General features: G+C 37.0%; 2 protein-coding genes across 7 annotated transcripts in view; both read left to right on the top strand.

Moving 5' to 3' along the window:
* LOC132707988 (uncharacterized) overlaps positions 1-25,494 on the top strand; it is a 511,366-nt gene that overhangs the window by 296,243 nt on the left and 189,629 nt on the right. For 3 of the 6 annotated variants that reach the window (XM_060680045.1, XM_060680047.1, XM_060680042.1), the window contains exon 1: positions 11,690-12,949. The exons of the other annotated variants lie outside the window; for them this stretch is intronic. In XM_060680045.1, the coding sequence (XP_060536028.1) occupies positions 12,896-12,949 (54 nt within the window). In that variant the 5' untranslated portion in view covers positions 11,690-12,895. Of the gene's footprint in view, positions 1-11,689; positions 12,950-25,494 lie in introns of those variants that run through there. 6 annotated transcript variants of the gene reach the window in all.
* On the top strand, positions 1,212-9,090 carry LOC132707976 (uncharacterized). Its single transcript, XM_060680024.1, has 3 exons — positions 1,212-2,200; positions 2,294-7,429; positions 9,016-9,090. The coding sequence occupies exons 2-3, from the start codon at positions 3,800-3,802 to the stop codon at positions 9,088-9,090; spliced, it is 3,705 nt and encodes a 1,234-aa protein (XP_060536007.1). The 5' UTR covers positions 1,212-2,200; positions 2,294-3,799.

Raw genomic sequence — 25,494 nt, 5'->3', positions numbered from 1 at the left:
AAAACTCCTGGGATTTTTGTGATTCATATCTTTTGCTATGAAATGGGAGTTTTTGAAGTCGAAAAATGTATTAAAGGTTGACAAATAAAAATTCGAAATCGACTGCATTGTATGTCTAAAAACTCAAAATTTATTTCGTTATGAAATGAACCAGTGCGTTTGCACGTATGGCAGCAGCATTTTTTACCTTCGATTTCATTCTACAAAATCCGGTTTTTAAGGAAGCAATCTCGTAGGGGCGTCAACGAGAGAATAAAAGAAACATCTGGATTTTTCGAATTGATTAAATGGCCTACATCCGTTTCAGTCCTTTTCGGCATGCCAATGTTTGTCACTGGCAAAAACGCGGCGATCGCCGACTTCTTTTTTCGAATGTTTTATTTCCATTCGGGTTCCTTTGAATTATTCCAAGCGTTTCAAAGTATGTTAATGGATTATATACATTTTCATATCTAGATCCTTTCTTTCTAATATAAAAATTAATCAATCTACTAGAAGATTATTTGATTAAACTTTCAATGTTTTTAATTCGCATGGAAGTATGAAAACGTTAGCTTGTCAGACTGATTCATGAGATTTAAAAAAAAATGTAAACACATCAGACTCGTTTGATTCTCTAAAATTTCATTAAATTTATCAATGCCAAGCAAGTGACAATTCCAGATGATTGTGTTTCCTATTGATCGACGATAAAGAAAAAAAGAGCCGTATAGCAAATTTGTCGCGATGTTCTCAGATCAGTTTTTTTTTTTTTTTTAATAACTAGCTGACCGTTTTCAATATATCGAATGGCATGGCAGAAAAAGGGCTTATGCGCCATGATCTTCCACAGAGATCCGTTTTTGGAATCACAAATTCTACTGAATAAAGTTGAAGTGACCCTGAGTGCTATACAGAAATGATTTTCATAAACAACAAGAAAAAAACTCAAAAATTGACCTTAGCATGCGGCAAAATAACCTTCTTATATCTGTTGAATATAACTCTGCTGGGGTTTGGCATTGACATTTCAGATTTCAGATCTATACAGAAAGTTATCCAACAGATTGTTCTGAGAGCAGCTTACTTCGGTCTATTCCATAACTTGATGTCCTACGGTATTGCGCTTTGAGAAAGGTTTTCGAATTGAAAAGAATGACATTTTGGTACTTGAGTAGCTCAGCAATGAACTAATCTTTTCCCATTACATAGCTAGCTGTTAACACGTTGTGACGGTTTCATATTTCAATGGTAAAATTTAGCATTTTTAAAGTGAGAGTGCTGGCACATTTGCGAAGTAACGGGTTTATTTTATTAGTACCTTGTAGAATTAATTGTACTGTCCATTTCCTTCACCTTTTGCTGTTTGGCGAGTGCTTCTTAACAATTAAAATTCTTGTTTATTAGGTTCATATCGATTTTGCAATTTGAACACACGTTCTTTTGTAGACTCGGTTCCTTTAGTTTCGGACTTGTACTCCCCGGCCGATTGTGTTGCCGAACCATAAATATTTTATGCTGCAACGGCTGTGTGCGTGGCCCCTTGTTCGCTTGGTTTTCTCTTAAGTGACACCGGTTTACTGAGAGATACTAATGCAAAAAACAGAGTATTAGTTGCGCATTAGAAGGAGTCATAACCATTACCATCTGTCACCCTATGAGACTAGGGACCACATTTGCTTTTCATTGCTTCGGTATTCCTTGGCGAGCCTAGTAAACATTGTTTTGTTTCTTAACCTATTCTTCCTCGATTTTCTGTGACTGGCCGTCCGGTCGCCACCATGGATAGCGTTCCGGTAATTCGATCTCGTTGACGCAACCTCGATTCTTTGGCACGGGCCATACGGCCATCACCACAGATATAGTTCGGTTGTTCTTTCTACTGGCGGCGTACCGTCGACTAGGTTGGCAAGAGTGGCGTTTTCCCTCTAATTTTTTGTGCCCGCTTAGCCTTTTAATAAAACTGGTTGTCTGAATCGTCCGGCATTTTGTACCCTAGCTTTTGAAGCTTGGGGTTGTGGCAGATTTTCTTTTGTGTGACCGATTTCTTTTTGAGCCGGTAGTGCTACCCCAATAAGAGGGGGATATGTAAATTGGTCACTAATTTATGATTTCCCATACTTTTGGATCTATTTGGAGTTTGGAATGGGAATCTTCCTCAACGAGGGATTTTGAAAAGAATTGTCATTGCCCCATATTTCCAGAAAACCCTCGAATCGAGGTAAGTTACCTTTTGGAACCATTTCGCCACCTAATCAGTGTTCCTCAATTTATGCCGATTTTATTTTAGGGTTTTTTTTTTTTTTCTAATTAGTATTGTACGTATTGTTGCTCCGTTTCCCGCAAACCTTCCACGTGGTTTCTTCTTTCACCGGAATACCAGACCAGACTTGGTGTCTTGCAGTGTATGCTGTCTCTTGGGTACATGTTTAGTTGTGGAGTTTCCCCTATCGAGTAGCCGGCTTTCCGGACGGACTTTGCTGGGTTAACTGAGACTGCCCACCTGCGGCTGTCTCATTGAGCCACCATTCCATCTTGGCTTGGTTCCCGGGATAGTGACAGACAGCTGTGTAACGTTCGGGACATCTTGAGGTTTGGGTAGCTTAAGTGGCCTGTTCTCTTCAAGAACGGTTTGCGGAACTTATAGCCTTAAATTATAGTGTCTTATATTCTTTTGCACCGCCAAAACTTGAAGGTGAGATTTGACACTCACACCTACCACCAGGTTGAAGGAAATAAATTATTGTTCGTGATTCACTTGTTTATTTCCTTTACGGGTTGGTACCTCGGGTTGATAAGTCTACCTTTTTCGAATCACTTGGCGCCTACCTACCACCTTCCGGGACTGACCGAGGTGCCCTTCACCGCCTTCCAACCTGGCTTTGGTTTAGTATATATATATATTTTTTTTCTTTTCTACTTTATTAATTTTTCTCGGTTGTTAATGAGCTAGCCTAGGCATTGTCTTACCTCACTATTAAATTACGAATTTAATTAATTAATGCGTTTCTTTTTCACGACCCTGAGATGGAGAGGTAAGAAACTGGCGCCCAACTGAATATTTTTTTTGAGTGTTCAAAATATTTGATTCTCTTCAAGTTTCGGTGGTTCTTTTATAACAAGTTTGTATATATTGCCGTTTTACTATGCAATGCATTTCATTTTTGCGGTTTAATTAATTAGTGTTCTACATATACAGTTGCGATATATTGTTATTTATTAATTTTTGATTGTGTGATATTTGAAAGATATCCATACCAGGTGGATACATTTTTTGGTATATATCCCTTTACTTGTGGAGTGTAACTGTTGCTATTTTTTTCAAATCGGAGCACTGCGGAATTTTTTTTTGTATATTCAATATCGGTAAAGTTGTATTTATGTTTGCATTGGAAAACTATTATTGTTAAGAATTTTTTTTTGGAGGTGTCAAATTTCACAAAATTCTAGTACTTGGCTGGTGGTTATAACGGTGACTTCAAAATTGAGGGAGCAGTGTGATTGCAATCCTCCGACCTCTTCTGTGATTTGGAAATTTATTTAAAAGCTTTTGGAAGTAATTACCGATAGTTCTGTATACTTTGCCACGTTTTCAGTTTATTTTTCACGGATCTTATTTGATTATTACTATTATTATTATTTTCAATTTGCGGCTTCTTTGATCAGCCACAGGTGGCCTAGTGCATCGCGAGTTGTGTGCGGGTGGTATTGTGTTGGTCCATTATTTGGTTGCTTCTGTTGCGCTATCGTTCTCCCGTTTTTCTTTTTCTATTTTCCTTATACCAGGAAGGGGTGGGGAATTTAATTATTTAAATTTTAAATGGAGATTAATCGGCTTAGGAGTGATGAATTGACTTGGGAGTTAGCTGCTAGAGGTTGTGATGTGGGGTCTACAGTGGATGAAAAGAGAGCTCAGTTGCGGGAAGCATTTCAGCGGAACATTCGGGAGGATATTAACATTCATTTTGAGCCATCTTCTGAATTGGGCATATGTGCATCTAAGTTGGATGAATTGGTGGGCCTTATTCAAGAGTTTGATGCGGAGAATAGAGAGAATGAATTCAAGAAAATTTACAGCAGGCTAATGCATGTCAAAAGCAGATTGCACAGAGTGGTAGCTGAGGGTCAGGACTTGAAATCAAAGAAACAAAACCTGATGTTTTTATTGAGTGGGTGTTTTGACGCCTTGCAGGACGCGAATCACATCGCCAGCCTTTGCCAGACTAGTGTTGGAGCAATGTGCACACAAAATGAATTTATTCATCCGGAGAGAATGGATGCTCCTGTGGGTAATTTGATAGATCTGGGAGGTGCAGCACCTGATCATAATCCTACTTTGGAGAGGCCGGTAGACTCTGGATTATCACGATCGCTCAATAATGATGTAGATTCCAACCTTACAGGGAACTCGTTTGGAGATGCAAGGAGGCGAATAACGGAATTTGAATTGCAGAATTTAGCTCAAACAATCAACCGTCGAGCCTGTACCCAGTTGGCCGATCGGTTGGCCGCATTTACAATTTGTCCGATTCCTTTTATGACTGAGGAGGCAACTTCTAGTACTCGTCGAGTATCATTTGCGACTAATCCTGACTCAAGCGCGGTACCAATGATCCAAACGTGCTCTCAATCCGGAGGAAACAGTACTTCTAGGCCAAATGGCAGCATATCGTTAATTACAAACCCAGTGAGTCACATTGGTGCACCGTCTCATGCAGGCTTGTCTAATGAGAGAGATGTGCCTCGATCCTCAGGATCATTCGTACCAATACACAAATGGAACGTTTTCTTTAATGGTAGTGGCAGTGTCACTTCATTTATTGAAGATATAGAGCATTTGGCGGAGTCAAGAGGAGTGACTGAAGATCAGTTGTTCCATTCAGCTTACGAAATCTTGAGAGGAGATGCACGAGATTGGTATACGCCCCGAAGGCGGTCGTTCCTTGACTGGCTCGATTTAAGACAAAAGCTCCGCGATGCATTTCTGCCTCTGAACTACGACGAAGATTTGTTGGACGATATTAAGAGACGTACTCAGGGTCAAGATGAACGATTGCTATTATATGTTACAAGGATGCAAAATCTTTTTATGAAATTGTCTTCTAGCAAACCGTCCGAGAGCGAGCAAGTTAACATTATTAGAAGAAATCTATTACCACACTTACAGGTAGCCTTGAGCTTTCAAGAAATCGCCACCATCGAGAGTCTTTTGGAAAGGGGAAGAGCTGCCGAGGAGATACACTGGCGCGCACAACAATACTGTCCTCCACCTGCGCATCCTCGTCTAGTGCAGGAACCTCATTTGGCGTATCGTCACCAAACTGCAAACCGTCCTGTTCAGGTCAGAGTGGTGGAGACGGCAGTCCAAAGTCCTAGAGCGCAGCCTCGCTGTGATTTCCCAAGGAGACCAATTGAGTGTTGGAATTGCGGCCAGACGGGTCACAGACGATTCAGTTGTCCTCAATCACGTCGCTTACTTTGTTTTCGATGCAAGCAGCCAGGTTATACTATTAGAAACTGTCCAGAGTGCTCAAAAAAACGAGACTCAGGGGAATTAAGTGGTCGGTTAGTGTCCCCTGTGAATGTTTCAACGACCGATAATGTACACACTTCTGCTTTTCTTCAGAAGCGAGCATTGATTGATTACGTAATATCCCATTCAAATCAGGATCAGAGACCGCATATAGAGGTTACCGTTTTGGGACATCCCATTCTGGGTTTGTTAGACTCTGGGAGTAGTGCCACTTTAGTTGGGAAGTCAGGTTATATGACATTGATGCATTTAGGTTTGAAGTTGGATACCTCTCGGAAAACGTTGTGCTCTGTTGCGAACGGAAATACTTGTCGGAGTATTGGATCCGTAAAGACGCCAATGTCCCTGATGGGGAGGGTGTCTATTATAGATGTTTTAGTGGTACCGGAGCTATCAAATAACTTAATTTTGGGAACCGATTTTTGGATTTCAATGGATGTAGTACCGAATTTGAAAAGGAACGAGTGGCGTTTTGGAGAATACCCTATGGTGGAGGTTTGTGGTATTACGGACGAGAGCACTTTGACTGAGGACCAACGAGAAAGATTGAACTCTTTAGTGGATGAAAAATTTGAAAGAATGAGCAAAGGTTTGGGGTATACTACAGTGGCGACTCATGAGATTGTCTTAGAGGAGAACGTTAAGCCCATTAAACAGCGATATTATCCCGTCTCACCCTTCAAGCAGAAGATCCTTGATGAAGAAGTTAAGAAAATGCTTGAAATGGACGTCATCGAGCCTTCTAAGAGCGCTTGGTCTTCACCAGTACTTCTTGTGCCCAAAGAGGACAACGCCTATCGATTTTGTGTAGACTACAGGGCACTTAATAAGGTTACTAAGAAAGACGCATACCCTTTACCATACGTTTCATCAATTTTGGACAGGCTGCGTGGAGCCAGATATTTAAGTTCCATGGACATTAAGTCGGCATTTTGGCAAGTGGGAGTGAAGAAGGAGTGTCGAGAGTATACCGCATTTACAGTACCACAACGGGGACTTTTTCAGTTCAAGCGAATGCCGTTCGGGCTTACTAACGCACCGGCAACTTGGCAGAGACTTATCGATGCCGTCCTTGGCTCAGATTTAGAACAGTATGTTTTGGTGTATCTGGACGATATTATAATAATTTCTCCCGACTTTGAAACGCATTTAATCATTTTGGGTAAGGTATTTGATCGCCTAATGAAAGCAGGTTTAACATTAAGCCCTGGGAAGTGTAAGTTTTGTATGCCCTTCCTTAATTATTTAGGATTTGTAGTTGACTCTAAAGGTCTTCATGTAGATGTCAGAAAAGTTGAAGCCATAATGACGGTTCCTCCGCCCAAGAACATTACAGAGATTAGGAGATTTCTAGGTATGGCTGGTTGGTACCGAAGATTTGTGCCAGATTTTTCCACCCTGATCGCGCCGTTAACCAAATTGACCCACAAGAATGCCTCTTTCGTCTGGGATAGCAATTGCGAGGCTGCCTTTAATCATATTAAAAATGCACTTGCCTCAGCTCCTATATTAACGTGTCCAGATTTCTCGAAACCCTTTGTCCTTCAGACCGACGCTTCTGCTTATGGACTTGGCGCTGTTCTGACCCAAGAATCGGGCGACGGAGAAAAGGTAATCTGTTTCTTGTCACGTTCGTTGACAAAACAGGAGCGTAATTATTCCACTACTGAGCGTGAGTGTTTAGGTGTCATTTGGGCTGTCGAAAAACTGCGCAATTATCTTGAAGGGAGCCATTTTACTATTGTCACGGACCATGCTTCACTCATTTGGCTTAATAACCTGAAAGACCCAACCGGAAGATTGGCCAGATGGGCTCTTCGTTTGCAACCCTATGATTTTGACATCGTACACCGAAAAGGGAAAGATAATGTCGTTCCGGATTTTCTTTCGAGAAGTGTCCTGATCAACGTGGAAGTTGTTAGTACGAGTCCTGAGCAAGTCCTTGATTTTGGCAGTAGTACTGATGCGTGGTATAGGAAGATGATAAGTAATATTGAGAGTCGACCGGAGCAATTTCCTCAATGGCGTGTGGAGAATAATATTGTATATAAATATGTAAAGTGTCCGATTCCAGAACTTACTGCGCAGTCTGACTATTGGAAGATTGTAGTACCCAAGGATCACCGAAATAAAATCTTTAGGAAGTATCATGACGAGCCCGTTTCCGGTCATGTTGGAACTTATAAGACTTATTGGAAAATTCATAATAAATATTTTTGGCCGAAGATGAGAGCAGATGTAAGGAAGTATGTTCGTAGTTGTCGCATTTGTGCCCAACACAAGCCGGAGCAAAAGGCCTCAGCAGGTCATATGGGTACACGACCTGAGATAAACCGCCCATGGCAAATGATAAGCCTTGACTTTATGGGACCATATCCTAGAAGCAAGAAGGGTTACTCCTACCTCCTTACAGTATGCGATTACTTCAGCAAGTTCGTTGCTCTGTGTCCATTACGGAGCGCTACTTCAAGCGCCCTGTGTCGTTTCGTGGAAGAGCAAATATTTCTGGTGTATGGAGTGCCTCAGTTCCTCATTTGCGACAATGGCAAACAAATGAGAAGCAAGGAATTTAAAGCCTTGTGTTCCAGATATCATGTGAAAATCTCGTATACCGCATATTACCACGCGCAGGCGGACCCTGTTGAGCGGTACAACAAGATTGTGAAAACCATGGTTTCCATCTATTTGGGAGAGAATCACAAAGAATGGGACAAAAATCTTGCTGCAATTGGATGCGCTATAAGAACTTCTCGAAGTGAAACCACAGGTTATACCCCATACTTTGTCAATTTTGGACGAGAGTATGTCGGAGATGGTACCGAGTATCGTTATATGTTTAACAATGGTAATGATGATCGAGTTGAAGTACAGACCGAGATGAAAGCACGCGTAATAGGTTATAGAAAACTTTTTGAGGATGTCAAAGCCCGTATAGCTAGAATGGCGGACCGATCCCGTAAAATATACAATTTGCGTAGGAGACCAGTTCACTATCAGGTCGGAGATCGGGTTTGGAGGAAAAATAAAATTCTCTCCGACGCGTCGAAAAACCTCAATGCTAAACTTTGGCCAAAATTTATAGGCCCCTTCACGGTTAAGCGTAGAATAGGAGGTTGGACGTATGAGTTGACGAATAGTCAGGGTAGGTCGTCGGGTGTTTGGCATGTTAAAGATTTAAAGCCTACTTATTTTGCTTCTGATGACGATTGATTTAGTTTTGGTGAACAACTGGTTTGGATTTACAATCTATTCTTCAGACAGTTGTTTTCGTGGGTTAGAGGTGGGTTACTTACTTATTAATAAGCACTGAAGTTTATGAATTTTCTGTCTCTAAACTTTTCAGTTGCTGTTTGAAGGCCGTACATCGATGCCTGACCAGTCTGTTATTCTTTTGACAGATTTGGTAAGCTTTTTTTATATACTAAATCATATTGAGAGTGTTGGAGAGTTATCACCAACAAGGTAGGGCTCCTGCGAGCTCTCACCTTTTCTTTCCCGATTAGTGCCTTTGGTCTTGTTATGCCAGGTTGATCTTGCGCGGCCGCGTGCGTCGGTTTCGCTTGGTGGTGGAGGTGTAATCCTGTGGGCTGTTGTGAGGGCTAATACACGAGACTTGTTTACCGCTGTAGTAACCTGTGCAATTTTAGCCTACTAGGTCGACTTAACATCGCGGTATATAGATTACCGACGGCCTAGTGTTACCACTCTAGTCTAGAGGTTTTCCCTTCTGCTTCCGGTGGATTCGTCGTTGCGCTGTTGTTGGGGATCACTTGGGTATAGCTAACCTCTTTTAAATTTTTTTTTTTTTTTCGGCTTATACGGCTCTCTGGCCCAATGGGTGTCGTGCGGTTTCACTGCTGCGTCTCGCAAGTATGTGTTGGTGAGTGCGATGGATGTCTTTGGCGTGGAGCTTAGTATTGGGGGGCTCGAGATTGGCCCGAATGGTAGCTTCGGCGAGCCAATCAATTTATGGGAGGTCTCGGCTACTGGTATTCAAGTGGCCCGCCTTAGATGTGGTAGTGTCTGATGTGCGACAGTAGTGGGTTAGGGATTAACCTGTCAAAATTATTCAGTTGGTATTAGTGGATGCGCAGGCTCCACTAGGTAGTGTCGAGCGCAACAAGAGTGCGCGCGATACTGCTGTTTCACTAGTTGTAAGTTCTTGTTTTTTTTTCCTTCGTGCTTTACCGAGTTTTCGGGTGATATTGCTGCTCTTTTACTAATATTTAAGTTTTTTTTCTTCGGGCGTTTCGGCAAGTTGTACGCTATTTTGCTGTTCTGGTGGAAGTCCATGTGTCGATCGGTGTTCACCTCTGACGGAGGAACGGGGGAGTGTGACGGTTTCATATTTCAATGGTAAAATTTAGCATTTTTAAAGTGAGAGTGCTGGCACATTTGCGAAGTAACGGGTTTATTTTATTAGTACCTTGTAGAATTAATTGTACTGTCCATTTCCTTCACCTTTTGCTGTTTGGCGAGTGCTTCTTAACAATTAAAATTCTTGTTTATTAGGTTCATATCGATTTTGCAATTTGAACACACGTTCTTTTGTAGACTCGGTTCCTTTAGTTTCGGACTTGTACTCCCCGGCCGATTGTGTTGCCGAACCATAAATATTTTATGCTGCAACGGCTGTGTGCGTGGCCCCTTGTTCGCTTGGTTTTCTCTTAAGTGACACCGGTTTACTGAGAGATACTAATGCAAAAAACAGAGTATTAGTTGCGCATTAGAAGGAGTCATAACCATTACCATCTGTCACCCTATGAGACTAGGGACCACATTTGCTTTTCATTGCTTCGGTATTCCTTGGCGAGCCTAGTAAACATTGTTTTGTTTCTTAACCTATTCTTCCTCGATTTTCTGTGACTGGCCGTCCGGTCGCCACCATGGATAGCGTTCCGGTAATTCGATCTCGTTGACGCAACCTCGATTCTTTGGCACGGGCCATACGGCCATCACCACAGATATAGTTCGGTTGTTCTTTCTACTGGCGGCGTATCGTCGACTAGGTTGGCAAGAGTGGCGTTTTCCCTCTAATTTTTTGTGCCCGTTTAGCCTTTTAATAAAACTGGTTGTCTGAATCGTCCGGCATTTTGTACGCTAGCTTTTGAAGCTTGGGGTTGTGGCAGATTTTCTTTTGTGTGACCGATTTCTTTTTGAGCCGGTAGTGCTACCCCAATAAGAGGGGGATATGTAAATTGGTCACTAATTTATGATTTCCCATACTTTTGGATCTATTTGGAGTTTGGAATGGGAATCTTCCTCAACGAGGGATTTTGAAAAGAATTGTCATTGCCCCATATTTCCAGAAAACCCTCGAATCGAGGTAAGTTACCTTTTGGAACCATTTCGCCACCTAATCAGTGTTCCTCAATTTATGCCGATTTTATTTTAGGGTTTTTTTTTTTCTAATTAGTATTGTACGTATTGTTGCTCCGTTTCCCGCAAACCTTCCACGTGGTTTCTTCTTTCACCGGAATACCAGACCAGACTTGGTGTCTTGCAGTGTATGCTGTCTCTTGGGTACATGTTTAGTTGTGGAGTTTCCCCTATCGAGCAGCCGGCTTTCCGGACGGACTTTGCTGGGTTAACTGAGACTGCCCACCTGCGGCTGTCTCATTGAGCCACCATTCCATCTTGGCTTGGTTCCCGGGATAGTGACAGACAGCTGTGTAACGTTCGGGACATCTTGAGGTTTGGGTAGCTTAAGTGGCCTGTTCTCTTCAAGAACGGTTTGCGGAACTTATAGCCTTAAATTATAGTGTCTTATATTCTTTTGCACCGCCAAAACTTGAAGGTGAGATTTGACACTCACACCTACCACCAGGTTGAAGGAAATAAATTATTGTTCGTGAGACCCATATAAATTTTTTTAACGCACCATCAAATACTATCCAATCTCTAAGCACGCGGAAAGTTTAAACGAATAATGAAGTAATTTATGTTTGAGGTTCCATTGTATGGAGCTGGACAATTAGAGCTGCTTAAGTAAACAAGACCTGCAATACAACTTTGATTATATGTATCCATAATTTACGTATTTACTTAGAGAATAGGAGAGAAACTCACTTATTTTTAACTTGGAGAACGAAAATATATGTTTTGTAGCTTATAAACCAAGCAATTACAAGTTAAAACAACACTTCCAAAACTATAAAAATGGAATGCTTGCAAATATTCCATTAGTAATAATGCAACGTTATAGGAATCAATAATAACCAACGATATTTAACTACTAGTTAATTTATTGATAATTTCAATGAACTAAGAAACTTCAAATATGAAATAACTGACATGAGAATATTTAGACTTAGAACTTTATGTGCATTATTAGTTGGTAAGAGTCTATTTAATTGTTGCTCTAATTTCAACACTATTACTATAAGTGGATTTGACTTTTAATTTAGATTGAGCTATTAAATTTTGCTATTATTGAGCAACCTTAACCCAAGAACAACTTAAGCATTATATTTGAATGTTGAAGAATAAGAATAAGCTGTTATTATTGCAAGGGTTCAATACTGCAAATTCACGAAAAATTACGTTTTTCAATGACATTGGCAGAACATACGGAACTAATTTTTCTATCAAATATCAGTTAAAAATCAGTTTCCCGTGTGCAAATTTACTTAAATGACATGGAGGGCAAGAATGTGATTTAATGATCCCGGCATTCAGAATATACGGCGTAATTGTACTATTTTAACAATTTAGTTTCGAACCCAATCACTCGAAGTATGATTTCCGTGTTGTTACGCTCCCATTGTTAATTATCTTTTTGTTCCATATATTTGACAATGGGATGTTAAAGTCTTTGTGCTATGCTAATTCCACATTTCGCCCTCACGCGATTTCTTTTTTTTGTTATCTTGTTATTTGCGTCGGATCGGCACACACACACACACACACCCACGCACGCACGCACCCACACACACTCACACACATACACACACACACACACACACGCACGCACGCACCTACAAATACACATACACATACACATACACACACACACACACACACACACACACACACACACACACACACACACACACCCACACACACACCCACACACACACGCACGCACTCACACACCTTGATAGTGCATGCCAGAAAGCTAGCAAGACGGTATCCAGCTGGTCATTGCGGGTGCAACGCCTATCGACCTATTAGCGTTTGAGAGAGCCAAGCTCTATGACGCTAAAAGGAAATTCGACAACTTCAAGGAGGCAAAAACAAGGATAAAAGCGGAAACCCAGCAAGAGTAGCAGGACGACGGGAAGACGGGCAGATGGACGGAGCGTCTGATTCCGAATATGAATATCTGGCTTTCTCGAAAACACGGGGACACAGACTTCTATCTGATCCAGCTACTGACGGGACATGGACAGTTCAACGCTTATCTTTTTAGGATGGGCTTACACAACACCCCTATGTGTAAGTACTGTCCTGATAAAATTGACGACGCCGAACACACGTTCTTCGAGTGTGCTCACTGAGTGTTCGAAGTGTTTTCGGAGCGCGAGCATTGAAGATGCCAAGTGAGATTTTGGCGAAACGTCTGCAGGATTCCAGTCGGAGTTCAACGAGCGAACTGATGATATCCCGGAGTATAGTGTCATCACATTTTTCCATCCGTGAGAATATATATATATATATATATATATATATATATATATATATATATATATATATATATATATATATATATATATATATATATATATATATATATATATATATATATATATATATATATATATATATATATATATATATATATATATATATATATATATATATATATATATATATATATATATATATATATATATATATATATATATATGATGACACTATATTCCGGGATATCATCCGTTCGCTCGTTGAACTCCGACTGGAATCCTGCATCCGACTGGAATCCTGCAAATCTTGCATCCGACTGGAATCCTGCAGACGTTTCGCCAAAATCTCACTTGGCATCTTCAATGCTCGCGCTCCGAAAACACTTCGAACACTGTATATATATATATATATATATATATATATATATATATATATATATATATATATATATATATATATATATATATATATATATATATATATATATATATATATATATATATATATATATATATATATATATATATATATATATATATATTGTTTACATTTTGTTTTTTCTTAGACCTTCTCTATATTTATGTTTAGCTTTTGGTTCTTGGGTTATAGGTCTTTGTATTAAAAGCGATTAAAATTTTTGTCCATTTATTGACGTTTCGGTCTTCTAAGGGAAAGGGATACAGTCTAAAATTATGTTATAGTACAGGTCTTTTTTTTACATATACATAAACGGAATTACAAAGAACCTTACCAAAAAGAGACATACACAAATCTTAAAATTGAAGAGGTAGCATCATATGGAAGTTTATACTTTAAAAGCGTTTGGTTTTGTCATGGTGCCTAGAAATATTATTATTGTTTTGGTTTTTTCCAACTATGACAATAAAAAAGTCATACCCTTGATAAAAGATAAAAGTCCAACAAAAAATGATTTGTATACGGCACTCACACACATAATACACACATAGTTAACGAAACAGTTAAAATGTATATAAGAGTTTAAAAAAAAAATAATAATAATACCGATACGCGAGGTTTGCTCGCGTCGACGTTACTGTAAAAACATCGTACGATGCACGATTGTTTTGGTGCAAAGTTCAGAGGATATACAGAGTGTTTTTGTTAATTTATGATTTTTTTCTTTTATTTATTTTAAATTATTTTTATATATTATAATTTTATATTAATATTTTCTTATGTTGTATCTTGCCTATGTAAAACTTTGCCAGTATGACCTTGAGGGCCTTAGCAACTTTCCTGCAAAATTTTCTAATGAAATTCCAAGGTCGACCATCCATCCGTACATTATCAATTTTAGTTCAGGCGTAGATCGTTGGCGCTCGCATCGCAATTCGCAATGTAATCTTGGTATGTCTGTCGCATGTATTGACTTCCCTTTGAACCTCCGCTGTAAACCATACGTTAGAACTTCGCAATATGTTTACTTGTAGTACTTTATGGCTTCCTACGAATTAGTAAAATGGCAACGTAGCATTTTTTGCGTAGTTCAAGCCCGTTATTTTAGGCGCACAATATACTGAAAAGGATTCATTTCGATCGTATTTGCGGCGTATTTGCGGGTAACGAACGAAATTTTGTGACTTCCCCTAAAAATGAATGGAGTACTAAATTAATGTCTTCTCTGGTTTTGGATAAAAACAAGAAAATGTTCAAAAAGATATGATGAAGATATGATAAACACAATTTCGATATTGGCAGTTTAATTATTTTTCTGTCTTTAATAGTAATAAAATACTTTTATTATAGAAAATAAACAAACATAATTTAGAAAAATTTTCTTCCGCTTGTTCGCCTTGACAAATTTATTTATACACAAAAGCTGCTTAGGCACATTAAACTCAATAAAATAAATGAATTAAAAGGAAAAAAATAAAAACTAAGAATCCTGAAACATCGTACATTTCGCGAGATCAATTAAATAGGTAAATGCTGATAAAGGTTATTTTCAGACATTGTTTATTTATATTGGTTCATTTTCAGTTCTTAATGTATACTAGAGTTTAAATATATTACTGCTCTTTTTTTTTTAATTAAATAATTTTTTTAAAAATAAATTCATTTTTTGATTGTAGTATGTTAGCCGGAAATTTATGAACTATTTTTGAATAGTTCAAAATAGTGTTATAATATAGCCCGAAAACGACGGTTTGACGTATATACATCTATGCTAAAATGCAGTCTTTGCTGGCAATACTTTGGAATATGGTTTTTTATAATTATGAAAAATAAGGTCGCAACTGTAAATATCGTGTAAGATGTTGGGATACCTTATGTTAGTCTTAGGCAATAGTTCTGCAATCGCTGAGCTCTGTAAAAGTTAGTTTGATTTAAACACTGCGTCATAGGATTTTACTTGTCAGGACGACTGAAAGCTCACAAGAATTTTTTCTTACATGTGACTGAATTTGTTGCTTTATGAATTTTTTCAGAATTTTGGACAGAGTGGGCAAAATGCTTAGTGGAGTTGATTAAAAGAGTCTGGTTTGTTTACTTTATTTAATAAACTCTGGAACTTAACATAAAGATAAGATAAGGACAATTTAAAATAATTTAAGTGAAAAACACGAAACCTAAGAACCATTTAATATTTTTATTAGAATTTTATTTATTATTCATAAATTATAGTTAATTTAATAAACAGAACGCAATAAGTATATCGAATACAAAATATCCTGAATACTTCCTATACACCGAACGTCAGTTTTCTTACTGAATGGCAACTATTCACTAACTCTATAAGATTGATGGGAGCAAACGCTTCCCGAGTGACTTCCTCTAATTGTGATTTGGTTTAGAAAATTCTTTAATATAAGATCTGTAAATATCCCCCATAAAAAAAACTAGAGGAGTTAGCATCACACAATTTCGCAGGCGACTACTTCCAATCCAACACTATCCAAACACTTCATTTAATACTCTTTTCAAGAATTAATGCTTGGATTTTGCAATACTTCTGCAATCATATTCAATTCCCGAATTTTCTCTTCCTCATTTAAGTTGTTTTGATTTTGCCTTGCCTCCTTATCTGGTTGTTGCTGCCCCGGATATTTATCGAAATAAAGTTCATTAACTGCCTCTGCGTTCAGTTTTTCCATTAAAATTATGTGACACAAAATTCTATAAAGCATAAAATTTATGCCCTTAACTGACAGCGACAAAATACACTAATACATAAAAAGAATTCCCTATATTTCAGGGCAATGATTGCCATATAAAATAAGGAAATTGAATTCATTAATGACAAAACGAAGAACTGTAAAAAAAATCTGAGTACGCTACTGCATTTGCCTTAAAATGCCATAATGATGTTTTTATCTGGATCCAAAATTTTCATAAATAAAAATGTTATGGGCAATTTTCTAAAGAACCGAAAATTTAAAAACGCTCTATATCTCGGTAGTAAAGATGTCGCCTTAAATGTTTCTCAAGAATGGAACCCTTGACATGCAAGTTGGGTTGTGAAAAGTCAAGATGTAAAAATGTCCCGACTTCGTTTATATTTTTGTAATAGTAGAAATGCAATTTTCCTTAGTAGATTTAATAAGTTCGCAAAATTCTATTAAAATGGATTTTCGTTTGCACTTTCTTGCTAAAATGTAATAATCACTTTTTATCATTTCCTGTACACTAAGAATGCATCATCAATTGGTCGTATAAAAATCGTGCGGTGCAGGGGGTGGTGGGGGTGAATTTTCTAAAAATTGTCAAGAAATTATTATTTTTTTGTTGTCTACACCATACTGCTCTTAAATTGACAAAACCGCTTTTCAATATTTTTGTTAGAAATACTTTATTTTTTCATTTTAAAAACACCGCATAATGCTTTTATATGGGAGTCTCTAATCAAGAAAAGCTTGCTCTGAAAACTCATTTTTATGTTATCGTTTACCTCGCTGTAACTTGAAAACTATTTGGTTTATCAAAAAAGTGTTTCCTACAATAGATATGCATTGAAGGTCAACGAATCCGTTATTTTTTTGAAAACCCCAATCTGATGGACAGTTTTTTTTCGGGGTCAGATTTTCGAGGAAGGTCAGGCAATAAACGACTTTGCGGTTCCGACGTGCGCTTGTACACCCGCTTTCGCAGCGAGGATGATTTTATTTATTTTTTATGTCTGCGTTTTAAGTGTCAAAATAGTTTTCTTTGAGGAAGTGAAGTAGTTTATAATGTGACTAAAATATATTTATTTTTGTGTGAGAATGATAAATAATAACGCATTAGTTATAATTTTCATCCAAATGGATATTAAAATCAGTACAAGTTCTAATTACGAACTTGATTCTACAATCAAATTAAATGATTTAACGAAAAAAGCTGCTAACACTAAAGGAAAAGTTTTTAACTTTCAATTATGTGTAACTTGTCAATAAGACGGAAAGCTCATAACGTCAAAACAAATATCCAAACAAAAATTAATTGAATGTGCAAAAATCCGCATGAACATCTGTTAAGGCAAGGATCCTAATGCTCTACATATTTTTTTGGATTTTAATGACATAAGGGAACAAGTTCACAATGACATAAAAACTGTTACAAAACCTTACGAAACGTTTAAAAAATCAAAAGCTCTTACAAGTCGTGACTAATATGGAAAAACAAAATTAAAACTCGAAGAAATACGAAATTAAATGCTTCGTGCTATTTGACAAAATCACGTAAAACAATAAATAAACTCGCACATGGGGATTTTTGGTTAAAAAAGTTAAAGGCAAGTTTGTGGTTCGAATTAGTGAATTCTCCAAGAAGAAATCTATACCTAGAAGAACTAGAAAATTTTTGAAACGGTTTTCCAAGGAGCAAGTCATTGAAGCAGTAGTGTATCACACTAAGACGGAAACGTCCAACTATCTAATCTTTGCTTCGTCAGCAATGACGAAGATTTGCCAAAATATTAAAATGAAAATAAATGGCATAATTTAAATTTAAAAATTTGAAAATTAAGGATTACAAATAGCATATTCCAAATAATTTATATTTTTTAAAAAGTCTTCTTGTCTCCAGCGAAACATGTAATGCCAGGAAAGAAACGGAAATACTTAATACTTGTCAAGATGATGATTTTAAATGAAAAAAAATACCCCTAAACTTTTTGGTTTGGGACTGTTAGCTTTTCAGGAGACCAAGTCAAAAAAACTGGTTGAAAACAGCCACGCTTGTTGTCACACAGTATCTTAGACGGATATTCCGAGCTTCGCTCAAGAAGAAATTCAACTTGATTTAGAAAGCGATTACGTGACTCTCTCTTGACAAATGGTATCCGATAGATTTGTACAGTTTGCTGCAGATAATATAGATATATTTTAGAAACTTTATACAAAGCACCCACATTTCACGAAACACAAATTTTAATAAATGAAACTATACCTGGAAACTTTAAACTTTTGCCATATAATGTAAATTTGACGATCCCTAATGAGTTCCGTCCAAATAAAAAAATTCAAATTCAATGAGGGTATACAAACAAAACGATCTTAAGCGGCCGCCGGAACCGCCAAGTCTTTTATTACCTGACCGTCTTTGCAAATCTGACCCTTTCTCGCCGCTTCGCTGGCGGCCGGGATGTTCACGACATGGCTTCATATTTTGCTAATGAAAAATAAACGATCCATCCAATTGTAGTTTTTGAAAAAGTAACTGATTGCATATGATTTATAAAAAGCATTTTTTTGATAAACCAAATAGTTTTCAAGTTACAGCGAGGTAAACGATAACATAAAAATCAGTTTTCAGAGCAAGCTTTTATTCATTAGAGGCTCCCATATAAAAGCATTATGCGGTGTTTTTAAAATGAAAAAATAAAATATTTCTAATAAAAATAGTGAAAAGCGGTTTTGTCAATTTAAGAGCAGTATGGTGTAGACAACAAAATAATAATAATTTCTTGTCGATTTTTAGAAAATTCACCCCTACCACCCCCTGAACCGCACGATTTTTATACGACCAATTGATGATGCATTCTTAGTGTACAAGAAATGATAAAAAGTGATTATTATGTTTTAGCAAGAAAGTGCAAACGAAAATCCAGTTTAATAGAATTTTGCGAACTTATTAAATCTACTAAGGAAAAAGGCATTTCTACTACTACAAAAATATAAACGAAGTCGGGACATTTTTACATCTTAACTTTTCACAACCCAACTTGCATGTCAAGGGTTCCATTCTATATAGATATAGAGCGTTTTTAAATTTCGGCCCTTTAGAAAATTGCCCATAACATTCTTATTTGTGAAAATTTTGGATCCAGATAAAAACATTATTATGGCATTTTAAGGCAGATGCACTAGCGTACTCAGTTTTTTTTACAGTTCTTCGTTATGTCATTAATGAATTCAACTTCCTTATTTTATATGGCAATCATAGTCTTGAAATATAGGGCATTCTTTTTATGTATTAGTGTATTGTGTCGCTGTCAGTTAATGGCATAAATTTTATGCTTTATTGAATTTTGTATCACATAATTTTAATGGAAAAACTGAAAAACTTCTTTCTCGTTGTATTGTATTCTTTTGCGGTTTTATTAAATATGTGTAACATTCTTTGTAAATTGTCTTCGCTATTAGATATCAGTACCGCATCGTCCGCGTAACATAAAATCCTGATATTTGTGTTTCCTATTTTGTATCCTGTCAGGTTAAATAGAAACGGACTTAAGCTGTCTCCTTGTCTTCTTCCTGTGTTTAAGTTTATTTCTTCAGATACCTTTCCCTCAGCTTTTTAGTGCAGCAATTGTAATTGAGTTCTTCTAAGATAGGGTTGTTGTATTCTATTGCTGTTCTTCGCATATCGGAATTGTTGCTCTTAATTCCTCGGCTATGATTTTGGTGAAAATTTTCGATACTGTATCTAGCAATAATATTCCCCTATAGTTTGGTGGCTTGTTCTTGTCCCCTTTTTTAAATATTAATGTAGTCAAACGTTTATTCCACTCTAGAGGTATCTTTTCTTCTTTAATTATTTTATTGAACATTTTTGTTATTTTCTTTATTCGTTTTGGTTCTCCATATTTAAATTGTACGTTTGTGATCGTGTTTTCTCCTGACGCTTTTCGTTTTTCAGTTCTCGTATTGCGTTTTTCACGTGGTTTTCTGTTATTTTTTCTGTTTTGTCTTGAGCATTATTTTCTTTTGACTTGTATAGATTTTCTCTTTTCTCACTTCCATAAAAATCGTGCTCGATGTCTTTCGTGAATATTTCCCCCTCTTTGACGGTTTTTATCCTTGCATTCACCCTGTTTCTTCTTGCTATATAGTTTGCGTGTTCTTCTGGTGTATTGTTGCTTCTATATTTTAAGTATGCGTCTCTTTTTTCTTTGCATGTGACTTTTACCTCTTCTGTAAACCAGGGTTTGTTGACTTTTTTGTTATTTACATTTATCTTTCTTGTTCCAAGTGCTTCTGTTAAAGCTGTTATTATGTTGTGTGTTATTTTTTTAAGCATTTTTCTACACCATCGTTATGTGTTATTTCGTTTTCTTTTATTTTTAATTCTAGTCTATTTTGATACAGAGTTTTTGTCCTTTCGTTTTTTCTCTATGTATTCTGGTTGAATTTTCATCAAAGGTGGTTCTGTAATCTGATTTTGCTTAACACTAATTGATGGTCTGATCCTATGTTGCAGCATGTTCTTAGGCTGTATGTTTTTATTAGTTATTATGTAATCTATTACGGATTACTTGTTGTATGTTGAAAAACCAAGTAGTGTTCACATGTCAATTTTAATAATCATGAATGAAGAGGCCCTACTCGTAGCAGTGGCGTACGTATAAAAATAATGAGTTATTTTACAAATTTGCCAAGAAATACAATTGTCGTAGATAAAACGTAGATACCAGTGCTTGACCTACTTCGGTAATATTTCATTGCACCTGGCTAAGTTGTTCAAGAGTAGGCGTTTAAACAAACAACACATTGAAACAATTTATAATAATAGTTAAGGATGCAATAGATTAATTTTCTAGATTTTTAGATCAAAGGTTCACGAACTTTTTAGTTTAAACAGTATGATAAACTTGCGTATCAACCGTCATTACTTTTGCAGAGGATAAAGCGTAGTAGCGTACACAAACAAACACTTACGAGTTCTGACATATGATGTCATAGTTATTGCAGTAAAACATATGAAAAATTGCAGCTGCTGCCAAATCAAATTTTATCACCGAGATTGGAACCTATGTTTTGCAAATTTTGCAGAAGCTGTATTGAAATACATGTATGCATGGGTATGTAAATAGATCTGGTCAAAAAATGTCTTCAGATACCAGATAGTTTCTTGAGATTCTTGTAAATTTGCACCTACGATTCCCGCTTTATGCTTCATCGTATTAATACCTATTGTTTTTGCTATTTTTGTGGGAAACCGCATTCTGTTTAATTGTGAATTATTGTCACTGTTATTGTACTGCTTGCAATTCTTGTCTTTTTCGTTCTTTAAAGTGTGTTTACGTACAATCCATTTAATTAACAACTAATTTTCTCAATTTTTGCTATAATTAATTTCCACAGCAGGATTGACCTATTTTATATTAATATATACTAATTCATTTTGCGTATAACGTTTCTTATAATTACCTTTTTTTTTAATTCTAAATCTATTGCAAACTAAATAATAAAATATTCTGTCAAAATAATTATTAATTTTGGTCGCAAGACTAGCTTATCTTAGGTGTTTATTATTATTATTATTATTATTATTATTATTATTATTATTATTATTATTATTATTATTATTATTATTATTATCATTACTATTATTGTTATTATTATTATTAATATTATTATAATAATTATGAGTATTGTCAAATTATCTATATTTAAACTAAATATGTGACGATTCATTGATTGTATGATTGATTGAGCTAGCGACACCGTTGTCCAAGTGTTTATTGTGCAGTCATGTATCTGTGAATAGGTTTACCCATTGTTACTCAAACCTTTCAACCGACTAAAGAAGAACGAATCAAATAGAAATTAGCCAACAGTTCTTGACGCAGAATTTAATTTACACAAATAAATTCGGTAGTGACCCTTTGCCGGTAAACGAAACGTCAACGCGTTTTCTCGTCATTTAATTAAAATAGACTGGTTTGAATTAGACGTTTTCAACCTGAAATTATATTGCTCAGGGCGATTAGATTAAGGAAAACACTTCAATTCAAAATTTGAATGTATCGAATTAAAAGTTATTCGATTTAGACTTAAAATGACCGTTTTAAAAATATATTTTCTTTAATCCATTAAATGAGACAATATTATCAATTCTTAACAGTGCGATTCCTTGAACGATTTAAAAAGAAGTTTATATCGCAATCGTTTTATCTTTGATATACAAGGTTTTTCCTCAGATCAAGGCGCTTCTTCATCGATATATTTTTCTTGCATTACGAGTTGCAATCAGTCATCTTAGCTCGTCTTATTACATTTCCTAAGTATTGAAGCTTCGGTTCCAATTCCACGTTAAGTATTCTATCGGCCCATTTTATCTTCTGAATTCTATCGTATACTATATACCTATACTCCTAAGGGTCCATGCCTGTACGCCATAAAACAGTTCCGACAATACATAGCATCTCACTAACCTGACCCAAAGTAAGTGGTACAAAACACTCTTCTTTTTTCATTTTCATAAATGTTGTTCCCGACTATTCTACTCTGGTTTTAATTTTTTCAGAGCATTCGTTGTTCTTGTTTATTATCCAACCTAGATATTTGTATTACTCAACTTGCTCTGTAGCCTTTGGGCTATAACAACTTTGCTTTGTTTTAGTGCCAACTTTTAAATTAATGTACGAATAAACAATCTTTAGTTTAGGTTAAGTTTTCGGATTTATTTTGAAATAAGCCACATCAACGAACCTCGCAAAGTTATATTGGTGTCCCAACTTCTCGCCCACTCACGAGAAACAGCAAGAAATTGAAAATTTCGCTCGATTGTGACGAATCCACAGTTTAGATAAGACTTGACTTGTTGGAGAAATTTTTTCGTGTGTCATGTATTTCTCGACACTATAGCTACAGTTCGCCAGTCCAACAACATTTCTTGGTTTAACAAATTCGTAGAAACTCGTGAAGTTGATCCGCTTTCAACACTGTGGCAACAATCCGAAAAACGAGCACCGATTTTTGTGGATCTGTGAAATTAGATTAGCGCGATTGTTCCAAGGTAACGAGGCTACGTGGTGGCAAGGTGTAAAACTTTCAATATTAAATTTTGATGAAGCTGTACAGGTATTGAGACATTCTTATAGTTTTGCAAAGACAGCTTACAATTATTTTCACCTGAACAAAGTGCTGACAAAACAACTGACATTTTTGAAAGCAAAGCACGCACTTTACTGCCAGGTTCACCTAAAACACCAACGGTATCAGAAGGTGTACCGTTGAAGGATATGGTTTTCGGACTTTTACATCATCAAATTCGTGAGACATTTATCAGGGAGACAAATAAGCTGCCAGAATTGTTGAGGAGAGAAAATGCGTAAAAGGCCTACCACATTCCTAACAGATAAAGAACACCAAAATAGCCGAACACTCCTGGAAATTGAATCTATAAAACGAGCTCACATGGTATTCGATATTTTCGGTAGTAAATGGAATTCAAAGATCTAATGGAAAGTCACAGGCTATACCTCAAAGATAGTGGAATCTTTCATTATCTAGTGATATTAATCATAGCCCTTGATTAAATTCAGATAAACTTGAGATAAGACTTCTTCGTTAAACGAAAATATCCTCTTGGAAAGAAACGAAGAACTCTTTTCCCCGAGTAAAGAAGCGGCTCCATTGCGGAACACGCGATCAAATTAATCGATGATGTACGATCTCAGTTCATCTGATTACAGTGCCAGATCCTAAAAAGAGAATCATTTGACAAGAACTAGACAAATTATTGGAAAATAAAGTGATCGAGGAATGTGAATGGCCGTATTCCGCACCTGTTGAACTAGTCCCAAAGAAAAGTAGCAAAGTTCGATTTTGTGTGGATATACACCACCAAGACTCGATAACACGTTACATATGGCAAAACGGACTAGATACATGACAACGCTTGATTTAAAATCTGGTTACCATCATGTGAATGTAAGACCCTCAGACAGAGACAAAACAGCGTTCATCAAATCATTCGGACTATTTCGATATAGCCGAATGCCATTTGCATTGAAAACAGCCTCTTTCACGATCGATTTCGATATCGATATTTTAAGATTTGCTAACCAGTGACCCAATATTACGACGGACAAATACTCGATTGCCCTATGTCTTATGCACGGATACCATTGTCTATGCACTAGGGGCAGTTCTACTCCAGGAGGAGTGCTCCGATAAAAGATCAATCGAGTATGTCAACCGACTATTAACCTCAGCTAGAGGGGCCTAGTTGCATCGTCAAGAAACACCCCAGCGGGACGTTAGCTCGATAGTCACTCACTTTTCAAGAATTTCACGTCAAAATCAAATATGCATCAATTTATTCAAGTAGAATGCCAAAGAACTGCGTGAAGCACAGCTAAAAGAACCTCACATCGAAAAGATTATAAAATGATTTGAATCACCCATCCCCAATGATCTCGACTACAAAGGTTGGACTGAGAAAGGATACATGATATAAAGCGGAGTTCTATACCGTTACGACACTGAAATGGTCGAGCATGAACGGCAATTATCAGTACCAAAGGCAAAAGTTACAACTATACTAAAAGAGTACCGCAATTCTCTATTAGCTCTACATGGCGGAATGAAGGGGAGCATTCAACAGAGAAGAAAGCGTTATTATTGGGCAAGTCTCCGTCTAGATGTGACTTCTTGCCACATTCATCAATGTTTGGAATGTCAGAGACTTTAACTCAAAGCCTTTACTTTAAAATCAACTGGTCTATTCCACACACCAATACAAAACAAACGATTCGAAGTTTTGTTCAGAAGGTGACAGGCGGATATTTATTGTGGAAAATACTGCCACCAGATGGAGAGAACTATTCCGCTTAAAATATGCCTGTTCCCGACATCTTATCGATGAAGTCATACTACATGATGTATTCCCAAGAGGATGATCAGCGATAACGGAAAACAATTCGTCTGTTTGGTAATACAACAAATAGCACACTGCTTAGGTTCCCAACAAAACCTCGTATCTGGTTGTCACCGAGAGGGCAACCCAGTGGAAAGAAAGAACACTGATCTCAAAAGCCAATTGGTTATATTAGTCCAGAATGTTCACACCAAGTGGAACGAAAAGCTGCAAAGCATCAGATTCGCTATGAACACTTCCAAGTGTCAGTGTCAGTTTCACTCCTTATTCGGTCACGGGCTTAGAGCACCCGAGAACGTAAACAGAGA

This window comes from Cylas formicarius, unplaced genomic scaffold (assembly GCF_029955315.1).
Source record: "Cylas formicarius isolate icCylForm1 unplaced genomic scaffold, icCylForm1.1 PGA_scaffold_10__41_contigs__length_53128322, whole genome shotgun sequence".
NCBI lineage: Eukaryota > Metazoa > Arthropoda > Insecta > Coleoptera > Brentidae > Cylas > Cylas formicarius.
This window is presented reverse-complemented; position numbering and strand designations above follow the sequence as displayed.